The 25,587-nt window shown below is 44.0% G+C and overlaps 1 protein-coding gene across 1 annotated transcript in view; it reads right to left on the reverse strand.

The window, feature by feature from the left end:
• The window catches only part of fat1a (FAT atypical cadherin 1a), a 71,580-nt gene that overhangs the window by 25,772 nt on the left and 20,221 nt on the right, over positions 1–25,587 (reverse strand). The window contains exons 4-9 of the mRNA XM_079159330.1: positions 15,974–16,035; positions 10,956–11,285; positions 9,698–9,914; positions 7,682–7,821; positions 777–1,052; positions 259–469 (exon numbers count right to left, since the gene is read on the reverse strand). Of these exons, the coding sequence (XP_079015456.1) occupies positions 259–469; positions 777–1,052; positions 7,682–7,821; positions 9,698–9,914; positions 10,956–11,285; positions 15,974–16,035 (1,236 nt within the window). The remainder of the gene's footprint in view (positions 1–258; positions 470–776; positions 1,053–7,681; positions 7,822–9,697; positions 9,915–10,955; positions 11,286–15,973; positions 16,036–25,587) is intronic.

Consider the following 25,587-nt stretch of genomic DNA (forward strand, 5'->3'; position numbering starts at 1 on the left):
GAGGCGGGATATACCCATTTCTCATGTATTGGGAGATCCTCTAGACAAAGTCTTCAATATTCTCCGACTCTTTGCAAAGTATTCCATTCATGATCAAGATCCAGTGGGCAGCAAGGCTCAAAATGACTCATACATTTTTTACAAGCTGACTTCATTTGCATTCGATTACAATGGAAGCTTTCTGCTATGAGGAAGAAAAAAAATAACTAGGGAAACTTCGGATCAACAGAGCGGCACAGCAACTTTGTGTGCATTTACCTGATTCAATGCTGTAGACAATCGCTGCGTTATAGCCCTTGTCTTTGTCAAGAGCTGTGACCTGGAGCACAGCCGCGCCTACGGCTGCGGACTCAAACACGCGTCCAGAGTAAGGAGTGCCTATGAACCAGGGTGCGTTGTCATTGGTGTCGTCCACATTGACAATAACGCGCACAAGGTTCCTCTTTACTGGAATGTCCTGGTCTCGAACCTGGAGAAGACCAATTTGGAAAGAGACAGACAGACATAGGAGGGAGGACGAAAAGGATGAAAAACAGTGAAAGGCATGAGTCTTACAGCCCTCAAGGGATAATTCGTTCCTGAATAATAACACAGTAAAACAGCAAACTATTCATGTTTTGAAAAGCATAGCGACAAACAAGCTTATCTGAATTTCATGGATGTTTAATTTTCTAATGAAGCAAACAATGAAAAAATAAACTAAATTAAACCGCATGAAGGAACGTCTCACAATTTATCAAGCTATTGTTAAAGTGTCAGCGTTCGTTGGTTCGTACCATGACGGTGAGGATGTGACGATGCATGGTCTCATGATCCAGTCGCTCGGCGGTGTACAGAGTGCCTGTTCCCGGGTCTAGTCGAAACTTCCTCAGACTGAAGGGATCGGTGCTGCTCAGCAGCGTAAAGGTCAGCTTGTTTTTCTCATCTCTGTCCGTGGCGCTGATCTGCAGGACCTCAGACCCTGTCGGTTTGTCCTCAGGGACGTTCACCTCGTACACCTGCTGAGAGAACTGTGGCCGGTGGTTGTTGGTGTCAATGACGCGGATGAGCACCTATAGGAGAAAAAGAAATGGCAGAGAATATATATTTAAAACCAGACTTTCATCATCTCCCAAATCATGCATCTAAAATATTAATTCTGAAGTTCTTCTCTTAGCCTTTTCTACTTTTGTCATTGTGTACTTAGGACTCTCATGTTTCTGAGAATAACTGGATGGTTGAATCGGTCGAAAGAAATCCAGTGTTGCACGTTACTGTTGTGTCTGCAAGCGTCTATTTGATAGAAAGAAGTGGTCCCCATACTCCAAAAGCCCAATAATAACCAGAATAAAAGTTTGAGTGTAAATTGACTTCATAGTTTGAAACAGAATAATGATCAACAAACAATACATGTCCAGCTCTTTATATTTACTTTCAGTCTCACCTCCCTCCATCTACACACACACACACACACACATACACACACACACTCGCTCTCTCAGGCTCTTCAGTAATAAGCAGCATTGTGTAGATATAGAACAGATCGATTCATATGATGGCAAAAGCAATATTTTAACTGAATGGCCACTTGATGCTGCTAACAGTGAAAACAGGAAATCAATGGTGAAAGAACACAATGCATCTAAATGAACTGCGAGCTACACACAGGAGCAGGTGATTCAACTTCAGAGTAAATGGCTGAAAAAAAACATTTGACGGTGAGCTGTCAACTGTGGAAAGTTAGAAGCCCGATCCAGGGACATTAACAATATATAACATATTTAAAAAGTCATATAAGTTTTAGGAGGGTTTAAAAAAAATGTTTGTGTAACTGTTTTGCAGATTCAATATTCTGCTGATGTTATCACAAAAACTGCTCACTCATGAAACAAATCTCTACACGTGTGCTTCTCGCTTTGGACCCGCATAAAAGTGCAGCCGCTGTGCTTTCTGCACACACACACACACAACAAAGAATCTAACATCCCCAAACTGTAAAATTCCAGCGGGAGCGTGTTTTATCAACACCAGCCACTCGTCTACTGGACTTCCGACAGAGGATTATGGAGAGCTGCTGGAATGCCATCTCTGCTTCCCAGACCAGCGAGGGGCTTCTACCGTTGCCAAACATGGGGAACAAAGGGATCAGCCCAGATTAGACACCTGCATACCAAACACCAGGGGGTGATGTCCCGTAAGGAATCAGGCAGAGCCGAGCTGTTTGGTGCAGGAACACTGAAGCTCTGACCGAGTTGACGGCTCGCCAGCTGACCGGGATTTGTCAGATCTCTGGTCAACGCGACTGCCCACTTTTGTTTTTCCGTCATAAGACCGTTTGTGGAGCGCTGTGAGCCCATATCAGAGACAAATATAGACTCAATCTGACAGCACTGATAGCACTAACAATCTGCTGTGTGCTGCGATGTTGGCAACGCTGCCGAACCTCACAGATGTCATCTTGCAGGGGGAGCGTTGGGCTGCATGCTGTCTGTCAGTGCTGTACACTGGCTGTTTGCCACCCAGTCATGTGTCACGAGCGACTCATGTCACGCTGCTCTTCAGGACGTGTAATGTCAAATAAACACAATTTCCGAATGAGGAATTAACCCTGGAAAGAAAAAGCATATGCAATTGGGCCTCTAGTGTATGTTGCGCCCTCAGCTATCGCGTTCCAAGCATTTCTTCTCCTCATGTCGAGCCAGACCTCATATTCTGTAGCACCAGATCCGCCGTGTTTCACAATCCACAGACGCACATGCATGCAGCCGCCCCCACACGGGCTCATAAAAATGCGCGCGTCCACACGTCAATTGGCACAAAGAGGCCGTCCAATGTGTCTCAATCTGGCCGGCGTCAGATAACGCGTCTTTTTAAATAGTGAGGAAGGTGTCAAGAGCTGATAGCGCTGTCAAGAAGCAGAAAGGGAATGCAACCTGGTCAGTGGTGTCCACGTCTAGCCCACAATGTACTGGTTTAGAGAGCACACAAAAGGCTATTCAGCCTGTATTCAGCCTATGCACACAGAAACCTGCCTTTCCTTTTTCGCGAGGACGCTCGACAACACTTCAGAGGAACTTTGCCCCCCTAAAACATCACAAAGCAGCATGATACAGCCTGACTGCAGCAGAAATGCTGCTGGAGAAGAAAACTCTGTAGTCTTTGTATGTGGCTTCCTCTGGGAATGCTGGAGAGGAACAAGATTGAGACGCAGACGTGACAGACGGAGATGGTACAGAAGAAGAAAAAAAAAGTGCTGCGAGGGTGAGATGAGAGTATGAAAGAGAAGTGACGGTGAAGAAACACAGACATCTGAGGGAAACGGTCAAATTTAGAAAACACAGGTTGTGGGCGGGAATGACAGAAATGTACACACGCAAAAAAGATGTGGCTGAGAATGAAATGCAAAAAAAAAATTAAAATGCAGTAGTCAGCTTTGATATTTACTGAAGGCAAGGCAACATATGAGTATGAGTTAACAAGGTGAACCTTCCAGGGAGACATAAAGAGAGTCTTTGTAACGCGGACTGAGATAACATGAGAAACAGGAGACCGGGAACAGATTGTGAGCAGAACAGCTTGAGGTACTTCTGCACGGCTAAGGGAGGATGTCGTATAGCTGGAGGTGGGGGAGGGGAGGGGAGGCCGGGCTCCATGCCGAGCCTGCCTCCTGGCTATGAGGTGCCCGAGCTAGAATGCGACTGCATCAGCTGATCCCTCAGAGACGCCTTCATAGCGCTACAATGCTCAAATGGAAAGCAGATAACAGAAAGGCCGACTGTTTCTCATAGACCTCCCACAGACCATGAGCGTCATGCTGATATCACCACTGGAGTCCGAGGCACGGCGGATTTAACGTTATTTTTTAATCTTCGGCTCTTTTAAAAAAGAAACAATAGATAGATAGTCAAAAACAAAAGCCTGCTTAAGAGATCACAAAGAAAACAGAGGCCTCTAAATAACGAAAGACTTTTTGTGTTTTCTGTATCCAGAAAAGGACACATGGGGGGCTCTCGTTGCACTCATTGTCCTCCTGTGCCATGCGGAGGAGAGGAAGACCCCCTGCCAGGTGGCAGGTTCTGGGCAAAGGCAGGGCACTGGCACCGAGCACTCCCGACGTGTTCCCAAAACAGGATTAGCACAGCCCACTACCCACACCGGGTCCAGTGCTCTTGTTTGTCTTTCATTCTACCCAAACAAGAGCAATCATCGACCCTGCGTGCCTGGCCAATAAATGTGGAGCAAAAAACTGGAAATCAGAAAGAAAGACAAGGAGGGATACGAGGAGAGAGAGAGAGAGGGAACAAATAAGCTGAAAAAAAAAAAAAAAAAAACATTCCAAGGAGAGAGAAAATAGGCCAGCCCGTCTGGCTGCACAGCTTCCACATGACTTTGATTTGAGGAATAGATAAGTCTAACTTTGAGCCTTCACGAGGTGCACCGCATGCGTGTGATCGGGTAGATCTAATTTGCAGTGAAACTCTTGTGCGACTTGTTTAAAAGACAACGCGCTGTCGACAAATTCATGTTCAACTCGTTTTGCTTATGATCTTCTCGGATTAATTTTTTTGCTGCGAGCACTGTGATAAAAGATATAGATGTCGTATTATAAGATATTTTCGAGCGTGCGAGTGGTTGATCCCAATTCTATACAATCAAGTGGATTAACTAAGGGGTTAATATTACATGACTGCAAGCTATCTCGAAAAAGTAAATTAAAACATTTCAGTGTGGTCTGACACACGTTTTGAAAAACCAGAGGCCCCACGTTGGTTTCACACTTGTTACGATAAACATGAACGTCCCAGCGAGAGGTGCATTTCTTTTTAGTTTCTGTTAAACCCCCGCAGGCAGAGCAAATACTGTCGAAGCCGAACAATGTTATCGGATAAACAAGTTGGTAGCCAAAACACTCACAAGGCTTTCCTGAAACATGAAGCACTCAGTACACCGAATCCCTCAGGACGTTCAAGGCTCTCCCACAAATATGTGCAAGTCAACCGGCTGGCACCGAATGTGATCTATCAAATACGAAGGAAAGACACCGCTACATAGGACATCGGCTTCTTTCTCACCTCATTTTCAAAACAACAAAGGCATGAAGGCCAACACAAGTGTTGGGGGTCTCTGATAATACTGCATGCCTTTTTCAGACTATTTGGCTCTTAGCATATCCCAGGCAACTGGCCTCAATCACATCACAAGTGTGGTTTATGGAGCATACAAATTCAGTAAATCCGTTCCCTCTGAGGAAAACAGCTGACCTACAGTGGGCAGCCGGGTGTACGGGACTGAGGCTACGTTCACACTGCAGCGCGGCTCCCTGTGGGGCAGTGCCATGGGTGGACGGATCGCGCCGTGAGACGTGCTTCACTCAAACAGATTTCATCCCAAATTTCCAGATGTCAAGGGCTTCTTTCTAGCTCCATCTCTCCACAAGATCTAGAGTGACGTAAGAGTTGTAAGGATTCCAAAACGACCGTTCAGAATGAGGTCGCATTGCAAAAAATTAAATAAAGAATCTGACCTGTATCTGACTCAGGGACCACGAATGAAAGCGGCCCATATCAGAATTGAAAAGATCAGACTCCATGCGATTTGTGCTGTTCACGTTCGGGCCACTGCAGTGTGAACGTAGGCTTACACACTAGCACTCATACAGGAGAGCCTATCACACACAGCTCCACTAATACATTCAAAAATATGCACGTTTCAAATGTGCAAAACAGTGCACGATCAGCCTCCTCTGATGTACTGTACCAGGGATTATTCTTTGACCCAATTCTTGCCTGAAACTGACTGTTCAATGGCGCTGTGACGGCTTGCAGAGATGAAAACTGTTGATTATCAATCAGTGCTTACAGTAAAACGTGTGTGTTAAGTATGATATTACAGTTTTGGAGACGGATTATTATCTTCAGGATATTGATTACGAGTATGACCAAAATGATAACCAAGATTATTTTTAATTCAATATTGAAATCACAGTTATTCATCAAAGATGATGCATTTATTTAAGGGACCAAATATTCTTATTGCACATTCACGTTCAAAGTAACAGAGCACTGCTTTCACTTCCCATTAGACACCATTTCATTGCTTTTTCGTGAACATCTATGAATATATATGTCGATATGGAATATTTTTACCTCCCTAGGTATCAGAATAGGCCCCAAAGTATCCTGTATTGGTCGGGCTCCACTGAGAATTAGACCTTTTGAATAGGTTATCCTTTGAATGTGATTAATTGGACTTCAAATGTCAGTGTGTGCCAGTGTTGGTAAGAGGCTTTTCAATAAGTGTCTCTTAAGAAAGTGCTTTCGTGAGCAGAGAAAACTATGGCTGAGAAAACTGTTTTTAAGGTTCTGAACTAAACCAAAGGACGTGCTGCCTCCTCGGATGAGCTGCAAAGTGCCAGTAAAGGCGGCGCTTCATCCGAGGCTCAGTGGAGCACAGCAGCCAGATGATGAAAGGCTTTATTCATACGGAGTGACAACAAATGGATTCTTTTCCAGCTACAGTTCTCTGAAGCCCCCCCCCCCCCCCCTTTGAGTACAAAGGACAAAACATTTTGAATGCCACCATCCCATATGACCCAAACTACCACGTAAAAACCTTCAAAATCTCATGGACAAGGCATGACCATCTGAACAAAAACTAAAGACAACGTGCATGCTTAAAAGCTTTTATGGTGGCGTTTCAGGTCTGGTATCAGCTAGGGAGCAAGATATATGCAAGAAGGATTAAATTAGCATATTAATGTATGAAAATGCAAGTATGCAACTGCTTTGAAAGTTTTTTTTTTTTGGAAGCAACTTTTGGTTTCATCTTTCATCAAATTGGTTCACACCGGGTCTTATGGTTCAGTACCTAATAATGCTTTTCTTCTTCTGCATGAAAGCATCTTTCCAGTTGATATTTCAGTTCCCCACTGTAGCACGAGCATGTGTGTGTGTGTGTGTGTGTGTGCGTGTGTGTAATATGGTTAGTTATTTAGAGCCCGCTCAGAGAAGACCAAGGCGATCTGTTCCTCTCCGAGAAGACAAAGGGAAGGTTTACAGGTTCAGAGAGAGAGAGAGAGACAGCAGAGGGAGGAGTGGAAGGGGCTCAAGAATGTATATAAAAAATGAAGAAAAAACACTCTGGCTAGACGGCACCATCATCCTGCTGCGTCATGAATGAGACAATGGAAGATTCCAGATGGTAAAGAACAGCGGAGGAGGAGCACAATCTACCCAAATCATGGTGTTGAAAACTTGTTCAACAAAAGAGTCTTCCTTAAGTATTTTTTTTAATGTTTTTCTTTTCTTTCTTTCTTCCTATCTAGTGAGCTGATAATGACATTAGTAAATCTAGTGGAAGAACACAATTGTACCCCACAGGCAGCAGCAAACAATACAAGAAGATTTCTCCCATATATATAAGTTCCAATATTTGTTTTTGTGTTTTCCGTCCATTTTTTACCCCCAGGGCTCCATTACACAGTTAGAAGTCAGGTCGTGTCGGGACGTAACGAAACTGAAACCACTAAACTGTCAGCTGAGAGCAATGATAGCGTCGCAACATAAACATTTCACGACGAGCGGGACGGTTTGGCCGATGCTTTCGTCCGGTCTCTTTCCTCCTCCCATTTCTCACATGAGAAAAACAGAACCATGACAACTGCCTCATCAGCTTCCAACCGTTTCATTAGTGTTTCAATTACCTGGGTGCTGACAGTTCGTGTCCCATCTGTGGCTTCCACCGTCAGGTTGTAATTTGATTTCTGCTCGGCATCCAGGGGCTGTGCAACAATCAAGGTTCCACTGGCCTTGCCCACGTCAAAGCGGCTGTCATAATTACCACCTGTGGAATAATTTTTTTTTTTTTTTTGGTACAAACAACAGTGAAGGACAAAAGATTAGTGACAGCTCGTCTCTCGGTTGTGTGCATGTAGCAAGGTTACACAAACACGGAATGAGAGGTGCTGGGATGGGCATATAAACATCAATTTTCTGAGAATGAATAGATACACTGATGTCATTACCTATTGTTTATCTAAAAGTCATTCACATGATAGCTATTTCATGCAACACCCACAGGATGGATACATAAACGTGATGAACGTTTAAAAAGCACAGCACATCCTTTTATATACTGAATAAAATGATGCTCGAACACACAACAGTAGGTGTAGAATCACACATGGTGAGAGGAGGTTTTCTATCTTAATCAGGTCACAGGTTTAGGGGGGGGAGATGTGGCACAACATCAATCCAGCTGCACAACACAATTCAACCACAGTGTACGATGGTCTCCTAAAAACAGCACAGCCTATAAGGAGATCCCAGCAGCTACCTTCTGCTGTACAGTTGTGGTCACAAGCCATCTGAAGGATGTAAAACATCTCAGTATCCTCTATGCCGTCTTGCAAAAATCCAACCACACAGAACATTCCAGAGAAAAGAGGGAAGCGGAAAGTCGAGCGCGCAAAAGAGAGAAGAGAAGAAAAGAGAGACGTGTCAGTCAGACATTGATTAGAGGGAGGACAGGTTGGGAGGAGGGGAAGAAGAGGCAAGCATTTTTCAAAGCAGTCAATTTAAGTCTTCTCATGCATACAGTGCCTATCAGAAGTTTAAAAAAACACACATTTAAGATAGGACAAGTTAAGTTTTAGCTCTTAAAAACAGTTGCCAACTAAAACTGTAAGAAAATATACAGCATCTCAGTTGGCTCACCCACAGACGCTAGTAAAAGTCCCAATATTTATTGCTTGTGAGTTATTAATTTATGATACAATTCTGGTATCTACCCTGCTCTTCAAAGGCAACACTCAGTAATATGGAAACAGTGAAATTGATTTAAAGTTTTGAAGATGGCTATCAAACTGCTCAACAACTAGAACCAATCCTCCCTTAATTTCATGCCTGTTTAGGTTTATAAAGATCTGACATACAGTAACTGCTTTAAAACCTACATAAACACTAAAAATGTGAGTACTACACTCTGTAAATGGTCAGTTTATCATTAATATCTCTTTTCAAAAGGTGATTTAAAGGCAGTTTAACTGCAATGAATCCACCAGAATCAAAAGCTGATGCTAAGCTAATTTGGCAGGAGTTTAGCTTTCTGCTGCATCATGACTGGATTCATCTACAGCCTCGTTAAGTTATGTGGAATTAGAAACTGAACTACCAAGATGTTGGTTCATCAAAATGGATATTTTCAATAACAGAATACAGCCAGGGGGAAACAAATCACAAAAGTAAACTTAATTTTAGCTTTAGCTTAGGCTAGCCGAGGCTATCGCCCCTGCTAGCTTACGCTTTATAATGCTCGCCTGCTTTTAGCTAGCTGTCAAGTTTTCTGGCGCTCTGTGACATTTTTATTTGCTGTTTTCACAAAAGTATACATTTCTATGGCATAATCATTTCTCAAATGCTATTACAAATGCCAAAAATCGTATTTTGACCAAATACCTGTATGTAGTGACTGCATTTAAGCCTGGAAGGCCGCTAACATGGCTAAGGAAGTCAGATTTCCACCATTATCATTAACGAAAAAATTGCTGCTTTTGAATTAATTGTCCATATTATTCCCAGACATATCACACAAAAAAAACACTATGTTAGTCCTAAAAAAAGAGTTTCTCTACCTACGATATATTTCTATGACATAGAGCATTTCCACAGTATGCATGCACACACAAACAATGAAAGAGATGCATTTGACTGAGCAATACCTGTGATTTCGAACCACACGGAGACATCAGAGGATTCTGTGGCGATGACCCCCACCATGTGCGCCACAGGGTCGCTTTCCATCACAGAAAAGGTGAAGGGGGACTCCTCGAAAAGCAGGGGAGCCGCATCGGCCGGCAGTTCTGGTTTGGGAATCCACTCGATATGCAGACGACAAGTGGAGGATTTCTGAGGACGTCCATTGTCCACGGCTTTAATCTTGAGAGCGAGGCAGAGAGTGAAAGGTGTTACACAGTGTTATGCAACATTAGGTTGCAAATAAGTTTCTGTACGACTCTCTAGTGGATCCTCCACCTGAAACTCTACAGAAGTAGATATACAGAAAAGTTTGGTATTGTAGATTGTAAGCTTGTAGTGAGTTAAGGCTTGCAGATAAAATATGTGGATAAACCATATTACATTAAGTAGAACCGCCTTATTTATGGCACAAATCCACAGAACGGGTTCTGTTTCAATCGTTAGAGCTTTTCTGTAATCTGAGCTGCCCAAACGGCAGGAAAACGGTGCATTTTGAATAACAATACACCTTTTTGTGTGGCTTTCTTTTGTGATTCTGCCTTTTGTGGGGACTTCAATTACTGCAAACTGTGGTGGCCAGTGTCGTCTTACAGTAAGAGACACAACTTTGGATGTGTGGGGACATAGAATCTGGGCGAAAATCAGTTTAAATCAAAAAAGATGAGCCTCAAGTATCACCTCGGTAGTTCTCACAGCCAACTGTGATGACTGAACTGGAGGTAAATTCTTGCTTTTTGTCTCCCAGGTGGAAGACTGACAGATCCATTTAAAAAAAGAAAAATAGTTTTTTCACACAACATTAATGATTGACAGATTTGTCTCTTGATGACGAAGGCACTGCAGTAATAAGACCATAGGAATACAGGAAAAAAACGGTACATCCTTGTAGCAATGGCATCCTAATTGGATAGTGTGGACTGGTGTTTGCTTCCTAAACTTTAAAGTAGATGCTTTTTTGCAACTAATTGCCTCCTACACTTGTGGACCAACATGACGTGAGTGGACCAATTATCTTTTAATCTCCTTAACAGAGACGTTTGTACTGCATTTTTAAACACAAAAAAATAAGGAAGGTAGAGAAACAAAGGGGTAAAGAAAACCTGAGAGAAAGAGGAGAACACAACAGCAAAACAACAAACAAGCATCTGTTGTAAACATTTACTGCTCACTAGGAGACCATCAGGCTGAGGACAGGGTGAAGCGCTGGGATTAGATACTCACTGTAAGTATGTCGTATTCTCCCGCAGAGGAGAACTTCTTTGAAGACACCAGCCCGGTTTTTGGCTCGATGAAGAACTTTCCGTTTTCATCTCCCTCCTCGATGCTGTAGGAGATCTCGGCATTGGCTCCATCGTCCCGGTCCGATGCGATGACCCGGTACACCGGATCCCTCTTCGTGGCTCGCTCTTTCTCCGGCCTCTCCCGCTCCGGGAGCTTGATCTTGTAGATCTTCTCCAGGAACAGCGGCCGGTTGTCGTTCTCGTCGAGGACTCGCACGATGACGCGGACGGTCGTGGATTTGGCAGGAACGCCGTGGTCGGTGACTGTGATCTGAGGAGAACGAGTAAAAACTTCAGGACAAGAAGTTCATGGACTCAGAGGGTGGAGACTGAAATACAAGACTTGCTGGATTTTTTTTTTTTTCTATTTTCATCACTGCTACGGGACTTAAATAGCAGCAATGTTGGTCCCTTGGTTGGATGGTTGTTATTTGGTTTAAACCACTTTGTCTGGTTGAATGTAAGGAGCAGCATGACACTACTGGGGCTTTCAGACCCTGGAAGGGCTCCGCAATATGGATTGATAATAGGATGGATAAAATGCCATGTTGGGAATCTAAAACCAGGAATTGGCTTGAAGGCAAGCGGTAAAATGTTCGATGTGCAAGAGTACTTGTTGCTTTGCATCTATGACACACTGTGCCCTGTTCTGATTCATTTACAACAACACAAAAAGATTAAACATGACAATTAACTTCAGTCTTTGTTGTTATTTGATAACCACTAATAAATTAAATAAAATGATATAGGGGCAGGTCAAAATTGACTTTGGGCAAGTAGATTTCTGACCCACTTGACTGAGCGGGCAACTGAACCCCTGTCGTGAGCCCCTGTTTTAGCCTGATTTAATCTCATTTTATGCATAAAGGCACAAGCACCAATCAATATGGAGGTATGTCGGGGCACAAAAACTAATTCAGGGAATATACCGTTTAGGATCAGGTATGATACGCATGGTGGCGTAATTAGCAGATCACTTTGGAAGTTAAATAATGTAAAAGAGTCCATTTAAATGAGCAGGAGAGACGTTTTCTTCTAATTTTTTCAAATTAAAGTGGATCCACTTTTGCCCCTGGTGAGTCAATAGCTGGGGTCGGTGTGTTCGGGTAAACACCATTTCTCTAATCTGGAGGCTGTAACGGTGAACTAAAAACGATCCCAATCTCGAACAAGGTTTTCGTACGCTTGCCTGTGATCATGATAACAGGAGCTTGTATGGCTGCTACATGAACAACCCACCAGAGATAATTATTTTTAATTAGCTGCACCTCTTCACTGTGATAGCACCAGCTGCACTGACTCCACCGCTGCGTGTCAAACTTGCAAACAAAGATTTTGTACTGCTAATTAACATTAAGACTTACTGCACTCCACTAGAAACCCCAGAAGTACTTAGTAAAAAAGTCGGTGTCGTGCAACTGAATCATTAATGGGGCCTTAATTTGAGTCGTGACATCAAGCGCGACTGGCGGCATGCTCACTTTTTTCGCGAAGCATGTTCCGATTCAACACTCCCGACGTGTCTTTGGACATTTGAGTGCACAGTTTGAGGACTTTAATCAAAAGCGAAAAAGGGCCGCGGGCTGACCTAAACAAACACGATTTCCATCTAGACTCAGGGGAAACTGGGCTCCAGGGTTGCGCGTCGGAGCGCCTGGCAGAGATGTGAGCATTTCCCGCTTCGAGCTGCAAAATACTGTTGAAGGGCAGGACAAATGTCACAGTCATTTAAAACCATCTGCTAAGTGCTTTCGGTGAGAACCGCGAGGAGTCCAGGGCCGGGCGCGCACCATTTGCTGCTATCGTTCCAATTACTAAAGTAATGTGTTTTTTGGGGGGTTTTCTCACAGTGTCCGCGGCTATTCACATGAGCAAGAATGAAATTCAACGGGATGACGAGAAACCTAAGCGTGCATGTCTCTCTCAGGGAGGATGTGTTGTGTCGGACACGGTGCCCATCCCGTGCCGCGTAATGAACATTTAGACCACGTGAGCTTTTACATAAGACGGTAGAGTGCCTCCTATCCTCTGTTTAGATCAAATAAACCTTGAAAAGGCACTCTGTTTATGGAGGGAGGCCTGTTCCAAATGTGCCAGCACAGAACATCATAAAGCTGCTATGTGTGCAACCGTGTGCGCGCACGCACTATTCGTCACCACGCATCTGTCTTTGGGAAAAATGTTCATCAAACGCCTTTGTTTGATAATTAGGTAAACCACACAAAAGACAGAGAAGTTGCACCAGAGGGAGTGTGTCTCATTGCATCAGAGCCGATCCACTGTGTTCTGATTATCTGCTGAGAAACTGATTTTTTTCTGACTGACCATATGTTGTTTTACTGCATTCAATGCTCATTAAAATAGCCTGGGAATCAAGACAAACGGTGCAGGATTTTATAATAGAGTTACTATAAAAAAATGTATATCGAGCTATAATATTGAGGAGAAGCTGAAGTTCCACAGAGAAGAGGACTAAATCTCCTTGTTACAATATTCCGACTCCTAGCATGTTTCCACTGCAGGACCATGGGGACTAACAACCTTTAGAGGTTGGAAAAAGAGTTGAAATAAAAGTGTTCACAGACAGTGGAAAACCCAAACAGAAAGGCTCACTGGGGAGTTTTAGTTCCTACTATAGTTTACTTCTACCTGGACCATTTCTGGCAGCAAGTACGTCTGAGTTCTCTAAAGTGGTCGTTGTGAAGCACGTTTTATTAGTATTTTGTGAGTTTAATAGATTTAATCATAATAGACCGTGTAGAATCTAATATCCTTGTCAAACAGGCCGGACTCGCCACCTGGCCAGGTACACTGCGTCTGCGTCCAACTGCATGCTGGGATAGGCTCCAGACAACAGATGTGAACAGCCCATTCAACCTCTGTTTTTTCCATTATAATGTTCTCAGTCCTAAATCCCTGAATCCTAAGCATGTCCTGGCATGTCCCACTTTTGCTATTTACCCCCCCCCCCCCTTCCTGGGACGGAGGCCTATCATCCAGCTGCCAGAGCCCACACTTACACCAACAGGAGCAGCTTTGCCTTTCCTCAAACTCCCCCACTGCCTTTAGTTCTCTCTCTCTCTCTCTCTCTCTCTCTCTCTCTCTCTCTCTCTCTCTCTCTCTCTCTCTCTCTTTCACACACACACGACAACTACCAACCCCCATCCTTCTCGTCATAAAAGCTGAAGGCCCCCCCTGTTATCCCTCCACCTCCTCTTGGCATTTGGTGCAAACAATGCTGACACAGCCCCCACCCTAATTGCTCCACATGTTCCACACGGCCCCACATGTTTCGTTTCTTCTCCTACGACGAGTTCGTACAAAAACCTTCAGCCGCCGGTTAGGAGTTCAAATCTGGTTTGTTCCGCCAGCACCCAGTTAGCACACAAAGGCATGCGCGCACACATCTATATTCCTCTGAGTCATGATTACACCTTGATTAGCTGCCCTGAGGATACACTGAGGGGTGTGTGTGTGTGTGTGTGTGTGTGTGTGTGTGTGTGTGTGTGTGTGTGGGTCTGAGCAGCTCCATGAATGTTCGGCCCAATAAAGAGCTTCCTGCTGGATCCCCAATAACGAGTGACCAACACGCACAAACTTCTTAAGTTGCCATGGTTACACAGCTCTTTCAAAGGCAGTGTTCACTCAGCCACTTCTTAAGTATCTAGGTCATAAGTTACTGGCTTTAAATTATCCCTCCAATTCACATTCAGATTAAATAGGAAATGTGCAAGAGAGACCTTTTATTATTACATTTTCTGACAAAAAAACGCGCCGCAATTACCGCATCTGATATCATTTTAAGTTTGAGGAATAAACACGACACAGAAAGGCGAGATTATTAGCAGGAAGAGAACAGGCATGTGGAATTTGGCACAACATCAAAGTGGACCAGAGTTTGAGTGTTTAATGTGTTAAAAGTAAAAATATTTATAAAAATATCTGTCTGGAGGCATTTTGTCAAATGAGACATGAACTCAGTTTAGCTTAGCTAAGGTAGGAATTTGCTTCTTTATTTATTTAGTTTTTTACAGACACAAAGACTCCGATTCCAAACTAGTACTTCAACAGCTTTGCGCCACATGTTGGAAGTAGCAATTCTACGTCCAGAGCAAACCGCTGGATGGAGGAGCTTTGGGTTTTTATGGGAACCTTTTCCTGACACCCAAAAGTACAAAACAGTCTCCGACATATTACATCGTGTTGCTTATATTTCTAACAACCGCACTATTGGATTTAATTAATCAGCAAAACATTCCCTTAAAGTGACACAGTCTTCCCTTGTTCCCCACTTTCATCCCTATCATTTACTCTCAGTCCCGTCACGCAATTAGTGCAGCGCGATGTTAAATCAGAGAACGGAATACAACACTGCTCTGGCACCAGATGCAGCAGCATTAACCGTCACCCAGTGATCACTGAAATGTGTAACTTCTAGCAATAATTAAAAGGAGTCCAATCTGCTGCCTGTCAGCACCGGAAACACAATTAAAACGGTTATTATCAGCCCTGGCGCTGTGGTTGAGAGAGAGGGAGCGAGGCATCGGGAGATAAACGCAGCCCCGCTCAATTAAAACCCACAAGTTTAGACATTGGCCCCGTTGGTCTGACAACAGTTTCCTGTCCCGGCTTGCTCCAGTCCACGAGACGGAACAGTGGGAAAGAACAAAGGAGCAGTCACCGGGATCTCCCACACGCCTCCCACCTCTCCTTCCTACCCCATCCGGAGAATCAGCACAAGGTGAAATTATTCCAAAAAGGACCTTTTCCTGCATGCACGAGAAGACTCGTCTTTGTTGGGCAACCTGTGGCACTCAGCCAAAGTAGGCTGGAGACGCCGAAACCTTGGTTCTTTTTTTTTCTTTTTTAAGGTCTCTGATTATCATTTTACTACTTCATATTCACACACATAAGAGAGGCCGACACCGAGTTGAAAATGGACAAAATAAGAGAGCTTACCTCGAGAATGTGCTCATCTTGTTGCTCCCTGTCCAGTTTCCTGGAAGTGGTTGTGACCAGACCTGTTGAAGACAATCAATGATAGTGTGAATATTAACGGATATATAGAACGAATTACATACAACAACCAGGTGCATACATTTCTGTTGTTTCATATCCATATATATATACTACCGTTCAAAAGTTTGGGGTCACTTAGAAATGTCCTTATTTCTCAAAGAAAAGCACTGTTTCTTTCAATGAAGATAACATTAAATTAATCAGAAATACACTCTATACATTGTTAATGTGGTTAATGACTATTCTAGGTGGAAACGTCTGGTTTTTAATGAAATATCTACATAGGTGTATAGAGGCCCATTTCCAGCAACTATCACTCCAGTGTTCTAATCGCCTTAGAAGACTAATTGATGATTAGAAAACCCTTGAAAACAGTTATGTTGGTGAGAGAAGCTATAAAACTGGCCTTCCTTTGAGCTAGTTGAGTATCTGGAGCATCACATTTGTGGGTTCGATTATACTCTCAACATGGCCAGAAAAAGAGAACTTTCATTTCGTTTCATGTGATGTCTATTCTTGTTCTGGCTATTCCATGCGAGAAATTGCGAAGAAACTGAAAATTGACACGAAATTGTCTGGGTGACCCCAAACTTTTGAACGGTAGCGTACATTGTTTACATGATAAAGCAGTCATAAAATCACACAATAAATGTCACTGAAAAAGATGTGTTTGAGCACTGAAATGTCCCACTCAGCACAAATATTGGTTACAATAAGAACATTTCAGGGATCCTTGTCAGAAGTGTGAAATGTATCTATGTATTGTTTTTTGAATCGGTATCTGCATTAAATATCCAGTATCAGTAGGTTATATCATTTCATAGATCAGGTTGTCAGGTTGAGAGCCAAAGACACACTTTCAGAAATAGAAACATAGAAACAATATTTGATTAATAACACTCCCATTTCTCTTCCACTCACTGCTGGGGGGGCATAATGTGAAATCCTGCCGGTTATCTCATCAGTCACCCACAAGTTAAGAGTTTGCGTATAGAGGAGTGCTCTCCCTGTACGCCAGACATCCCGCCACACTGCCTCACATGTGTGGAATATCACAAAGGTCTGCGAGTAGTGACCAAACAGCAGCATGGCAGAGACACGCTGCTTTTAATTCGTCCACAAGCTGAGTAAATAAGAGAGCCAGTCAGACGTCGCCCCCGGTCCCGAGCCCCCTTTGAAACGGAGCAAAGGAACCTTCAGAAAAGATCCCGCAGCTAGCTGAAGGGTTTCAAGGGTCCTTTTTTGAGGTTCTAGCGTTCATTTTAAGTGGGAGGATTTATGTTCCACAGTGAATCACACAGAAGGGACTCTGTTGAGCCAGGGTTTGACCAAAGTAAAAATAAAACAAGTTTTGAGTCTTGAGTTCCTGAGCTAATCCGATTTTAAATCAAAATCGCAAACAAGGGAAGAAAAAGAAAGAAGAAAAGAGAGAGAGAGAGGGGGGGGGGGGGTATTGCTACATGGCTGCGTTATAAGCGGCGCGCTGCTCTCACTACCAGTGTAATTGCAACTTTTGCAGAGACTCTTGAGTGCAGAGTAGACGTGCCAACTTCGACCGCACCAGAGCCGTCTGCTCGCCACAGTGCGTCTGATTAGCATAAAGCGAAGGATTTCCGAAACCCAAAGCCATCAATGGCACATATGCCTGCAACGAGAATAGCAGGCCACAACTTACAGGTCCTGAAATATCCCTCCCTCAGCACTGCAATTGAGGCACATGAGCGAGGCACTTTTGCCCCCCCCCCCCCCCCCCCCCCTTTTTCTTTTTTTTATCCTTTCCTTCTTTAGGCTTTATTTAATCTTCACAGCGAGCTGCAAAGATAGAGAGCTCTTCCTATCAGTGCAATTCTTTTTTTTTGCTCTGCTTACCTGACGTGGCTATATATTAAACGCACCCCACAGAAATTAACCCCGGCTTGAGAACCACACTGTTCGTCATGTTATTCATTGTTATTTGTTTTGTAAATAGGCATATATATAATTAATGAAACCTATTTGTAAAGCTTTCTGAATGGGCTCCTTTTGATTTACGCCGCATGATTTAACGGGGCGAACATTGCAATAAAATCCCCGGCAATAACCCTGCATAATAATAACATATAATAAAAGAGGTGTGACAACACTGACAACACAATTAAGTTTTGTAAATTTATACCACCTACAGGAATCACTCTTTGCCGTGTTGCCTGAAGTTTGCAGAGGATCAGCGTGGGCTACATGAGTTAGCGAGCTCTAGATTATTACCATCAAAGCTAATAGTTCTGCTGTGCCACATCAAAACAGACCACGCTGACTAATTATTCATGTGCTTTAGCAGAGCAGGAGCTGATGGATGATAATGTTTTTAAGCTCCCCTGTGTGCCGTGTTAGGTAACTCCTCTCTTTGTATGTGCATTATAGAGCAGGATAAAGAGTCTAGGTCTCTGATTTAGAATTCCTCTGCAAAATCGGCTGCCGAGTCAAAAGCGTGGCACGGTATCATAACGGATACGGTGTTTGCAACGTCAACTTTTTACGGCAGCACAGCGCCGCAACATAACCGATCACTAAATGGAAATTTGGTTTTAGCTCTGCAAAAAGACTGCACAGAGGTCTCATTTCACATACATTATTTAAACCGTGACGCCGCCCGCGACAGCAGGCGCACCGGAAGATGAGTTAATGGCACAGGTAGCACATCACTGGACGCCTTCTGTTTATGGATACACGCGCTTGTTATTTTGGTTCAGGTGTAATCTCTCCGTCTCTTTTTTTCTCCACCCGACACAAATTAGCACCGCTACCTCCGGCTGGGAATAGGGACGGGGAATATTTTGGAGAGAGTGAACTGGTGAGCGAGGCATTCAAAATAAACAAAAAAAATGGAAAAGTTATTTGATTCCTTCACCTCGGTGTTACTCGCTGGAGTAAAAACCAAACAAACGCAAACCTCGGGTGATGAGCACGCCGAGATTTCATAAATATCAGACGCATTTGATAAATACGGGACTCCTTCCAGATGCATTTGTACCTATTCGGCAACAGCTGGGTGCCGAACTTCTCGCAGCAGGACGGCAACCTTTCCTGCCAAGCTGTGTATTCTTTGTGCACGTCTCACTTGCAACAGACAATCCGTCGTCTACTGAGCATCTGCCTTTAATCATATGGTCCCGGGTTCCTCTTTTTCAAATCGCATGAAGTGTGTTCCACAGGTGTACCGAGTAGCCTGAGGCTGCAAATAATGAACATTTTCATATTCATTATTCTCCAATGAGACGTTTGTTCAGTTTGCTATCATGCTGGACAAAAGAAATGCAGCTCATCTCCAAACTGGAGAAACTGGAACGAGCTATTGTCTTGGATTTTTCTCTGGTAAAATGACTTCAAACCATTAATCAATTCTCAAAATAGTTATTTTTTTATGTTGCTAGCCTGATTAATTCCCTAACCGTGTCTGCCCTACAACAGTCATCTTAGCGGTTTTGAGGCATGGCCTGTTGCAGCCACAAACAACATTTTACTGCTCTTTCATATTTTTTTTTAAGTGGAAGTATTTTAGAGTTTTGATGGAGCATGAAACCAGCATCCACTTCAAGATGTGGAGAATAAAGATGTCAGGGAGTGGAATAAAACATCTGAAATGCAACAACATAAAGAGAAGCATCCACTGAGATGAGTAAAGCTATTTTGATGCGTGGTGTGTTGTGGCTTAAACTGCTTTTGTTTGCTCCACTTTTGTCTTGACATGCTGCCAGCTCGCTGCCAGATCTCCGACCTCGGGACTCGTCGCCCACTCCTAATATCCAAGCGCTGATCTCACTTCTGGAAACAACTCGTTTTCCAGAAGAAAATAGAAGCGTTCAAAAAATCCAAATCTATTTAAAAGTCATCCCGCAATCACTGTCCACTCATAGTGAAGTGACACGCTCACCAGGAATGCTACATATATGTCAAGACGACGCCGGCCCAATAGCGGCGCACACACACACACACCTCTCTGTCTCTACCTTAAGGAACCGTGAAATGATTGCTCGGTGAGCTCGAGCTCGCCGAAAAGGAGTCTGCACTTCCAAACCCCGCAGTCCTTTTTGTCACAACAAACACACACACAAAAGCCATCCTCGGGCGTGGGCTGAGTCGGGCCGACAGTAATTACAGCCGTGCTGTTTTGAGAGGGGGAGAAAAACAACAGCAGAGCAGCGGTGGCACTCTGGACCGCGTCCTTTGAGCGCTACAACCAAAGCTCCGAAAATGAAGGCCTGGAGGGAGCAAAGGAGTCCAGGACATTGTTGGTGCCGGTTCATACCCGGGAATTACTGCCGTGATTAGCAGTCTTTGGAGTGACACACATATCCATGTGATGCACTTTTAACTCCAGACAATCGGGAATGTGCCGGGCGTCTGGACTTGGTCGTATTGTTGTCGATGAAATGACACTACGCCATGAATATTCACCATCTAAACGCTCGCTATTTCTCTCTAGCGCGAGGGAAAATAATAAAACACTGCAACATTTCGTATCCCGAAACCCAACATCCAACCCCAGATAGCTATATCAATACTCACGGCTTCATTTTGAGTTAAGTGTCTGCCACTCGGGTCTAAAACAACACAGGGGAACAGATCTGCTTTCGCTGCTCATGATGCCATCTTAACTCTCAAGATGCAAACTGTGGGAGACCCGACATCCAACGGACCGTGGGAGTTTAAGAAGGGACTGGTACATTAAAGCAGGAGCTTGTTTGTCGCTTTCTTTATAACCCAAGTCTACAAAACGCTGCTGAACGAGAGCTACAGACTTTTATTGTGAAGGAAATACTCGGCGTGCCATTTAAAAAGGCAGCGTGGTCCAACTAACGTCCTGTTCGGTCGTCCAGGAGCGCACAGAAGTTGACAAATGCGACGAAGAGCGGGCCATGTCAGCGGACATGAACACATTAATACATACATATGGTCTTGAGTGGAAATGAGTAAAAGGCAGTCAGCGGGGAAGCGTTGTTTGCATTAGGATTGAGTTATCTCAGCACCTCACAGCTGCGAGGTTCATTTGTAATCTGAAAACACAAGCACGTCATGGAAGACTCGGGGCTATGGGGGATTCAGGTTCCCCAGTGCCGGTGAAAGTGAATGTTATGGGGAGTTGTGTAAATGGATGTGGGATGCATGGACGCAGAGGAGCAGCTGAGGTAGCATTGAGCTTACTGGTAGTCTCGGCCTATGTGTCCGCTCTGATATGCACACGTGAAGCCTTCTGTGCTGTTAAAGACAAGGCATCGCAGATAACAGCACCAGTGAGAGACCGTGTGGGAGAAATGTGGTTTTTGATACATATTTCTGCATATCTATACATGTTAAATATCCCTCCCTCTCCCTCCGCAGACCTCGCGGATTTCACTTTGGTCTCTTAATTTTCATCTGTCGAATTTACATGTCAAACCACATGAGCGTTTAAGCTGCGGTCATGTCGTGAGAATAAAATCTTGCAAGGCCAATTAGACTATTGACCGTCTGTCAATCAAACGCTCGCTGATGAGAATCAAATTGTCAGAAGTTGGAGCTCGTGAGTTCTGGAGGAACAGATAATGAATACAAAACGTGATCCCTAGCAAGATCACATATGAACAATTTTCATTGGATGATGAAGTCCTTTGGTAAATGTCTGTGGCTATCTTGAGTCCACACATTAATGCCCGACTCTGCTTGAAATATATTCAACTGGATTTTGTCACACCAGCTTAAGAAAACGTGAATATATGCGTAAATCTGTATAATTCTTTCACGTCGAGTTTAACTTTGGTTCGACTTTGACCCACACATTTGTGCAGTTGAACGACAGCAATGTGTCTCGACAGCGCTGACCTTTGAGGGAACCGAGAGCAGGGGAGTCCAAAATGGATGATGTTATTGGAGCTTATTGGCTGTGTTGCACCGTCCACTTCTATTTAACCTCCTCTGTTGGAGCATGAACCTCTCCACAAAAGGGGGATGGCTTGAAGACAGAGAGTCAATGGTACAAATACGTCTCTTTAATTAACTGTGAGGACCTATTGTCCCTGTCAGAGACGAGGCTGACCCGTTAGCTTCGACAGCTTAACTTGCCTTTTCGAAAAACACTCTTTGTTGAATGAAACGATGTAAAAAAAAAAAAAAAAACAGGAACAAAATGCCCTGGGGGAGTAAACTGCATTCTAGAGGAAAATACAAAGAAGCTTGGAGAGGTATTGTGACTAACGAACGCGAGCACGTTCCTGACTGGTTACAGCTACAGCAGTTATCCAACTAGCCTTTAAATTGGTCACCAAACTTTTAGAAACAAATATTTTGAGAGGACGCACAAATGACATTCCTTATGCAAACTTCTGCTGTGACCAGGTCCCTACAAAGTCTCCCATATACCCACATGTAAGGGGCCTGAGGGCAACAGTAGCCTTTACTAACAATACAAAATACGAATACAGTGGAAACCGCTGATATGGATCAAAAGGTCTGTAGTAGTCCGATTACAGTGTTCATTGTCATACGTTTGGAAAAAACATTCAACGGTAATTACATTTTTGTTTCCTTTTTTTTTACTCCCTCGATACTTTGCATGGCGGTAACCCGTCTGGCTACCTGAGGCAGAAAAATCATTTTCTCTCATTAAAAAAACGAATGTGCACCAGAAGCACTCGTGGTTTGGTAATGCCTTTTTTTTCTTCTTTTTTTTCACGTAATGCCCCCAAAGTGACACGGAGCCGGCGAATAAACTGAAAAGGCCGGATAATTGGCAGCGAGCCGGTAAATAGCGAAGCTGTCCATTTTATTACCTTGTTGCCGTGTAATAAATATACAAATGTCAATGAGATGGTAATCTGCTTGAGGAACAAAGAAAAACAAAACAAAAGCAGATATAATTATCATCCGTTCATAGTGATCAATTTGACCCGGGTAGAATAGATCTCTATCAGCGGTTTCCACTGTATGCTCCAATGTTTACACATTTGCGCGCACAGCTGTCAGCTTTGTGCTGTTCACTTGAGTAAGTGAGGCATTCTGATGTGCACCAGCCAGGTCGACCTGGTCCATTTAACAGGAGGTGTGTGTCGGTGTGCTTCCACATTAACCCTTGAGCAGGATCATCTTAAGAGATAAAAAACATTCAAAGTAAAAACCTGCACGGATTCTCGACTGCAGCCGCTGTAAACCCACGCAGGGTTGCCACCGTCAATGAAAACTTGTCTTTCAGAATACCGGCATGTCAACAAATCTACAGGCTTATTATTAAAAAGGTGTCACTTGATCCGAGTTGATGACACAAATGGTTCTTTTTACACAGGAAGAATAAGCGAGGTGGGTCAGCTGTTGTTTTTTTCCTGCTTTTGGGTCATGAGGCTGGGTCACCCTGCACATCATGGTTTGGCTTATTGGCACTGAATGAATCAGAGTTCTCCTGCGATGCTTTTATAAAGTTGAGAAGTGAGCGAATGTTTACTTTTCTTTTAGTAACGTCAGAAAAAGAGAGAGACTTGTCTTCAGCTTCCTGTTCATAGATCATTAATCAAGGTGCAATGAAAACCTCGGAGACCCACGGTGACGACATGCGACGTGCTTTAGTTTTTCAAAAAGGAGACTAAATGGCACCTTTTTTGTTTTTTTTTATATCATGCCATATCATTGGATGTGTCTCAAAGACACTGTGGTTGAACTGAACAATATCCAGCTAAGCCACCATGACCGCCCGTTGAAGTTTTAAGAGGACAATCAGACATTTTTCATTTCCACTTTTTTTCCCTCTCGCAATCTCTTGAGACCTGTAACAATCGTTTGGCCCCCTGCAATTACCGGAAACACCAGGAAGTTGTTGGAAGTGTCCATTTCCTATCTCACTTCCCCTGATGGTTGTTGGGGCTTCGGTAAACCACTGATAACACCAGTGTGTGTGAGTGTGTGTGTGTGCGTGTGTTTTCTACCTCAAACAGAGGAGGCGTTACTGAAAGTTGATTTGAGCTCCACAAAAAGTGGATGCTTCGCAGCTCTTAGTCCCGGTGGCTGTTTTCTCCCTTACCTTTTCATTCAACCCCGGGGATGACAAATGCACATAAAACCTGTCGAAAGGTATCCGAGCTCGCCAAAGCATCGCCCACGGCACTCCTTTTCAATTGATGACATGGAGTTGGTGAATGCAGGCGAAAGAAAAAGGATGGGCCAGAATTGTTCAATGCGACTGTAACAATTTTTCATCCGTCATTTGGGTTTAACCACTGGAATGGAGTCTGCCATTATATGGCAGGCACAATCAGGTATAGACAGCAGTCTCCTGTTAATGGCACGCTCTCGTCAGCTGGAACTACACCATTGTCTGCTGACGAACACAGATAGGCGCCGAGTTTTCTACAGGCTTTTGGGTGCTCTGAGCGCAAATCTCATATGTCAGGTCACCGCAGACTAATGATACCATGTTCTGAAAAGTCGATGGACAACACTGTGATAATTAGAGAAGCCTTAGAAAGCACTACTACGATACAAAGAAAGGCAGAATCGGCACAGCAGGAAGTAGAGTAATGAGCAAGATAAGATAGTTATCCTAGTGATCTTTGCTCTTGCTCTCTCTCGTTCTCGTTAGCTTAGATATGGAAAAAAAACTTCCTGTGCTTGTGCTGTGTGTGTGTGTGTGTGTGTGTGTGTGCGTGTGTTCTGACTACTATGTTCTGCTCGGTTGCCCTTTTCCTAACACATGCGTGCTCTGGCATAAGAGCGCTGCCCAAAGTCCAGGAAGTCAAAGTAACAGCAACAGCGTTTCAGAGAAGCGAGAGAGTGAGAGTGAGAGAGAGAGAGAGAGAGAGAGAGAGAGAGAGAGAGAGAGAGAGAGAGAGAGAGAGTGATTCACCAGGTGCTGGACGCTGCTTCCTCTCCCACAGAAAAGGTGGGCGACTCGTGTCAACAACCTCATATGAACTAGCGCGGGAGCTGTGACAACTCCTTTCTATAGGGGAATAAAACCAGACAGCTACAGGGCTGGCTGTCTCAAGAACCGCACGTGTGGACAAATCATCCTCGTTCTAATTTGACGCGATTACATATCTGCCCGACGGCAGCCCATATGTTGTTGTAACAAGCCTGTGAGTCTCCACCCAGGGAATTCAATTCTCAGAAGCCGTCCAATCGAGGCTTAGGCGCGCGGAGCAACCGCGGTCATGTCTGTGGGTGGGGATGAGATCTGTGCCACCAGACAACTGAGCACTTGTTCCGTGTTTTAAAAGTTCAGACCCAAACATCATTATTCAAATTCACTGATCTCGTGCTGATTTAAAGCACATAATTCATATCCAGCTGAGTGGCACTGGCACACCCACCACCACCACACACACACACACACGGCTCTGCCCCTCTGTTCTCATCCGCCTCAAAAGCGAGGCGATATCAAACGGTTAGGTTCTAAGCTCTCGTCGGGATTGCAATAGTGTCTGCGAGAGAGAAGAGCTGGCCTTGCACTTTAATGACAAACTGAAGTCAGAGAACAGCCAAAACAGCGGGACTTGTTTACTTGGCAGAAATAAAGTCGGCCTAAGCCTTTCATCCTGGGCTTTACCGAGCCA

The sequence above is a fragment of the Pholis gunnellus genome, assembly GCF_910591455.1.
Source record: "Pholis gunnellus genome assembly, chromosome: 5".
Taxonomy (NCBI): domain Eukaryota; kingdom Metazoa; phylum Chordata; class Actinopteri; order Perciformes; family Pholidae; genus Pholis; species Pholis gunnellus.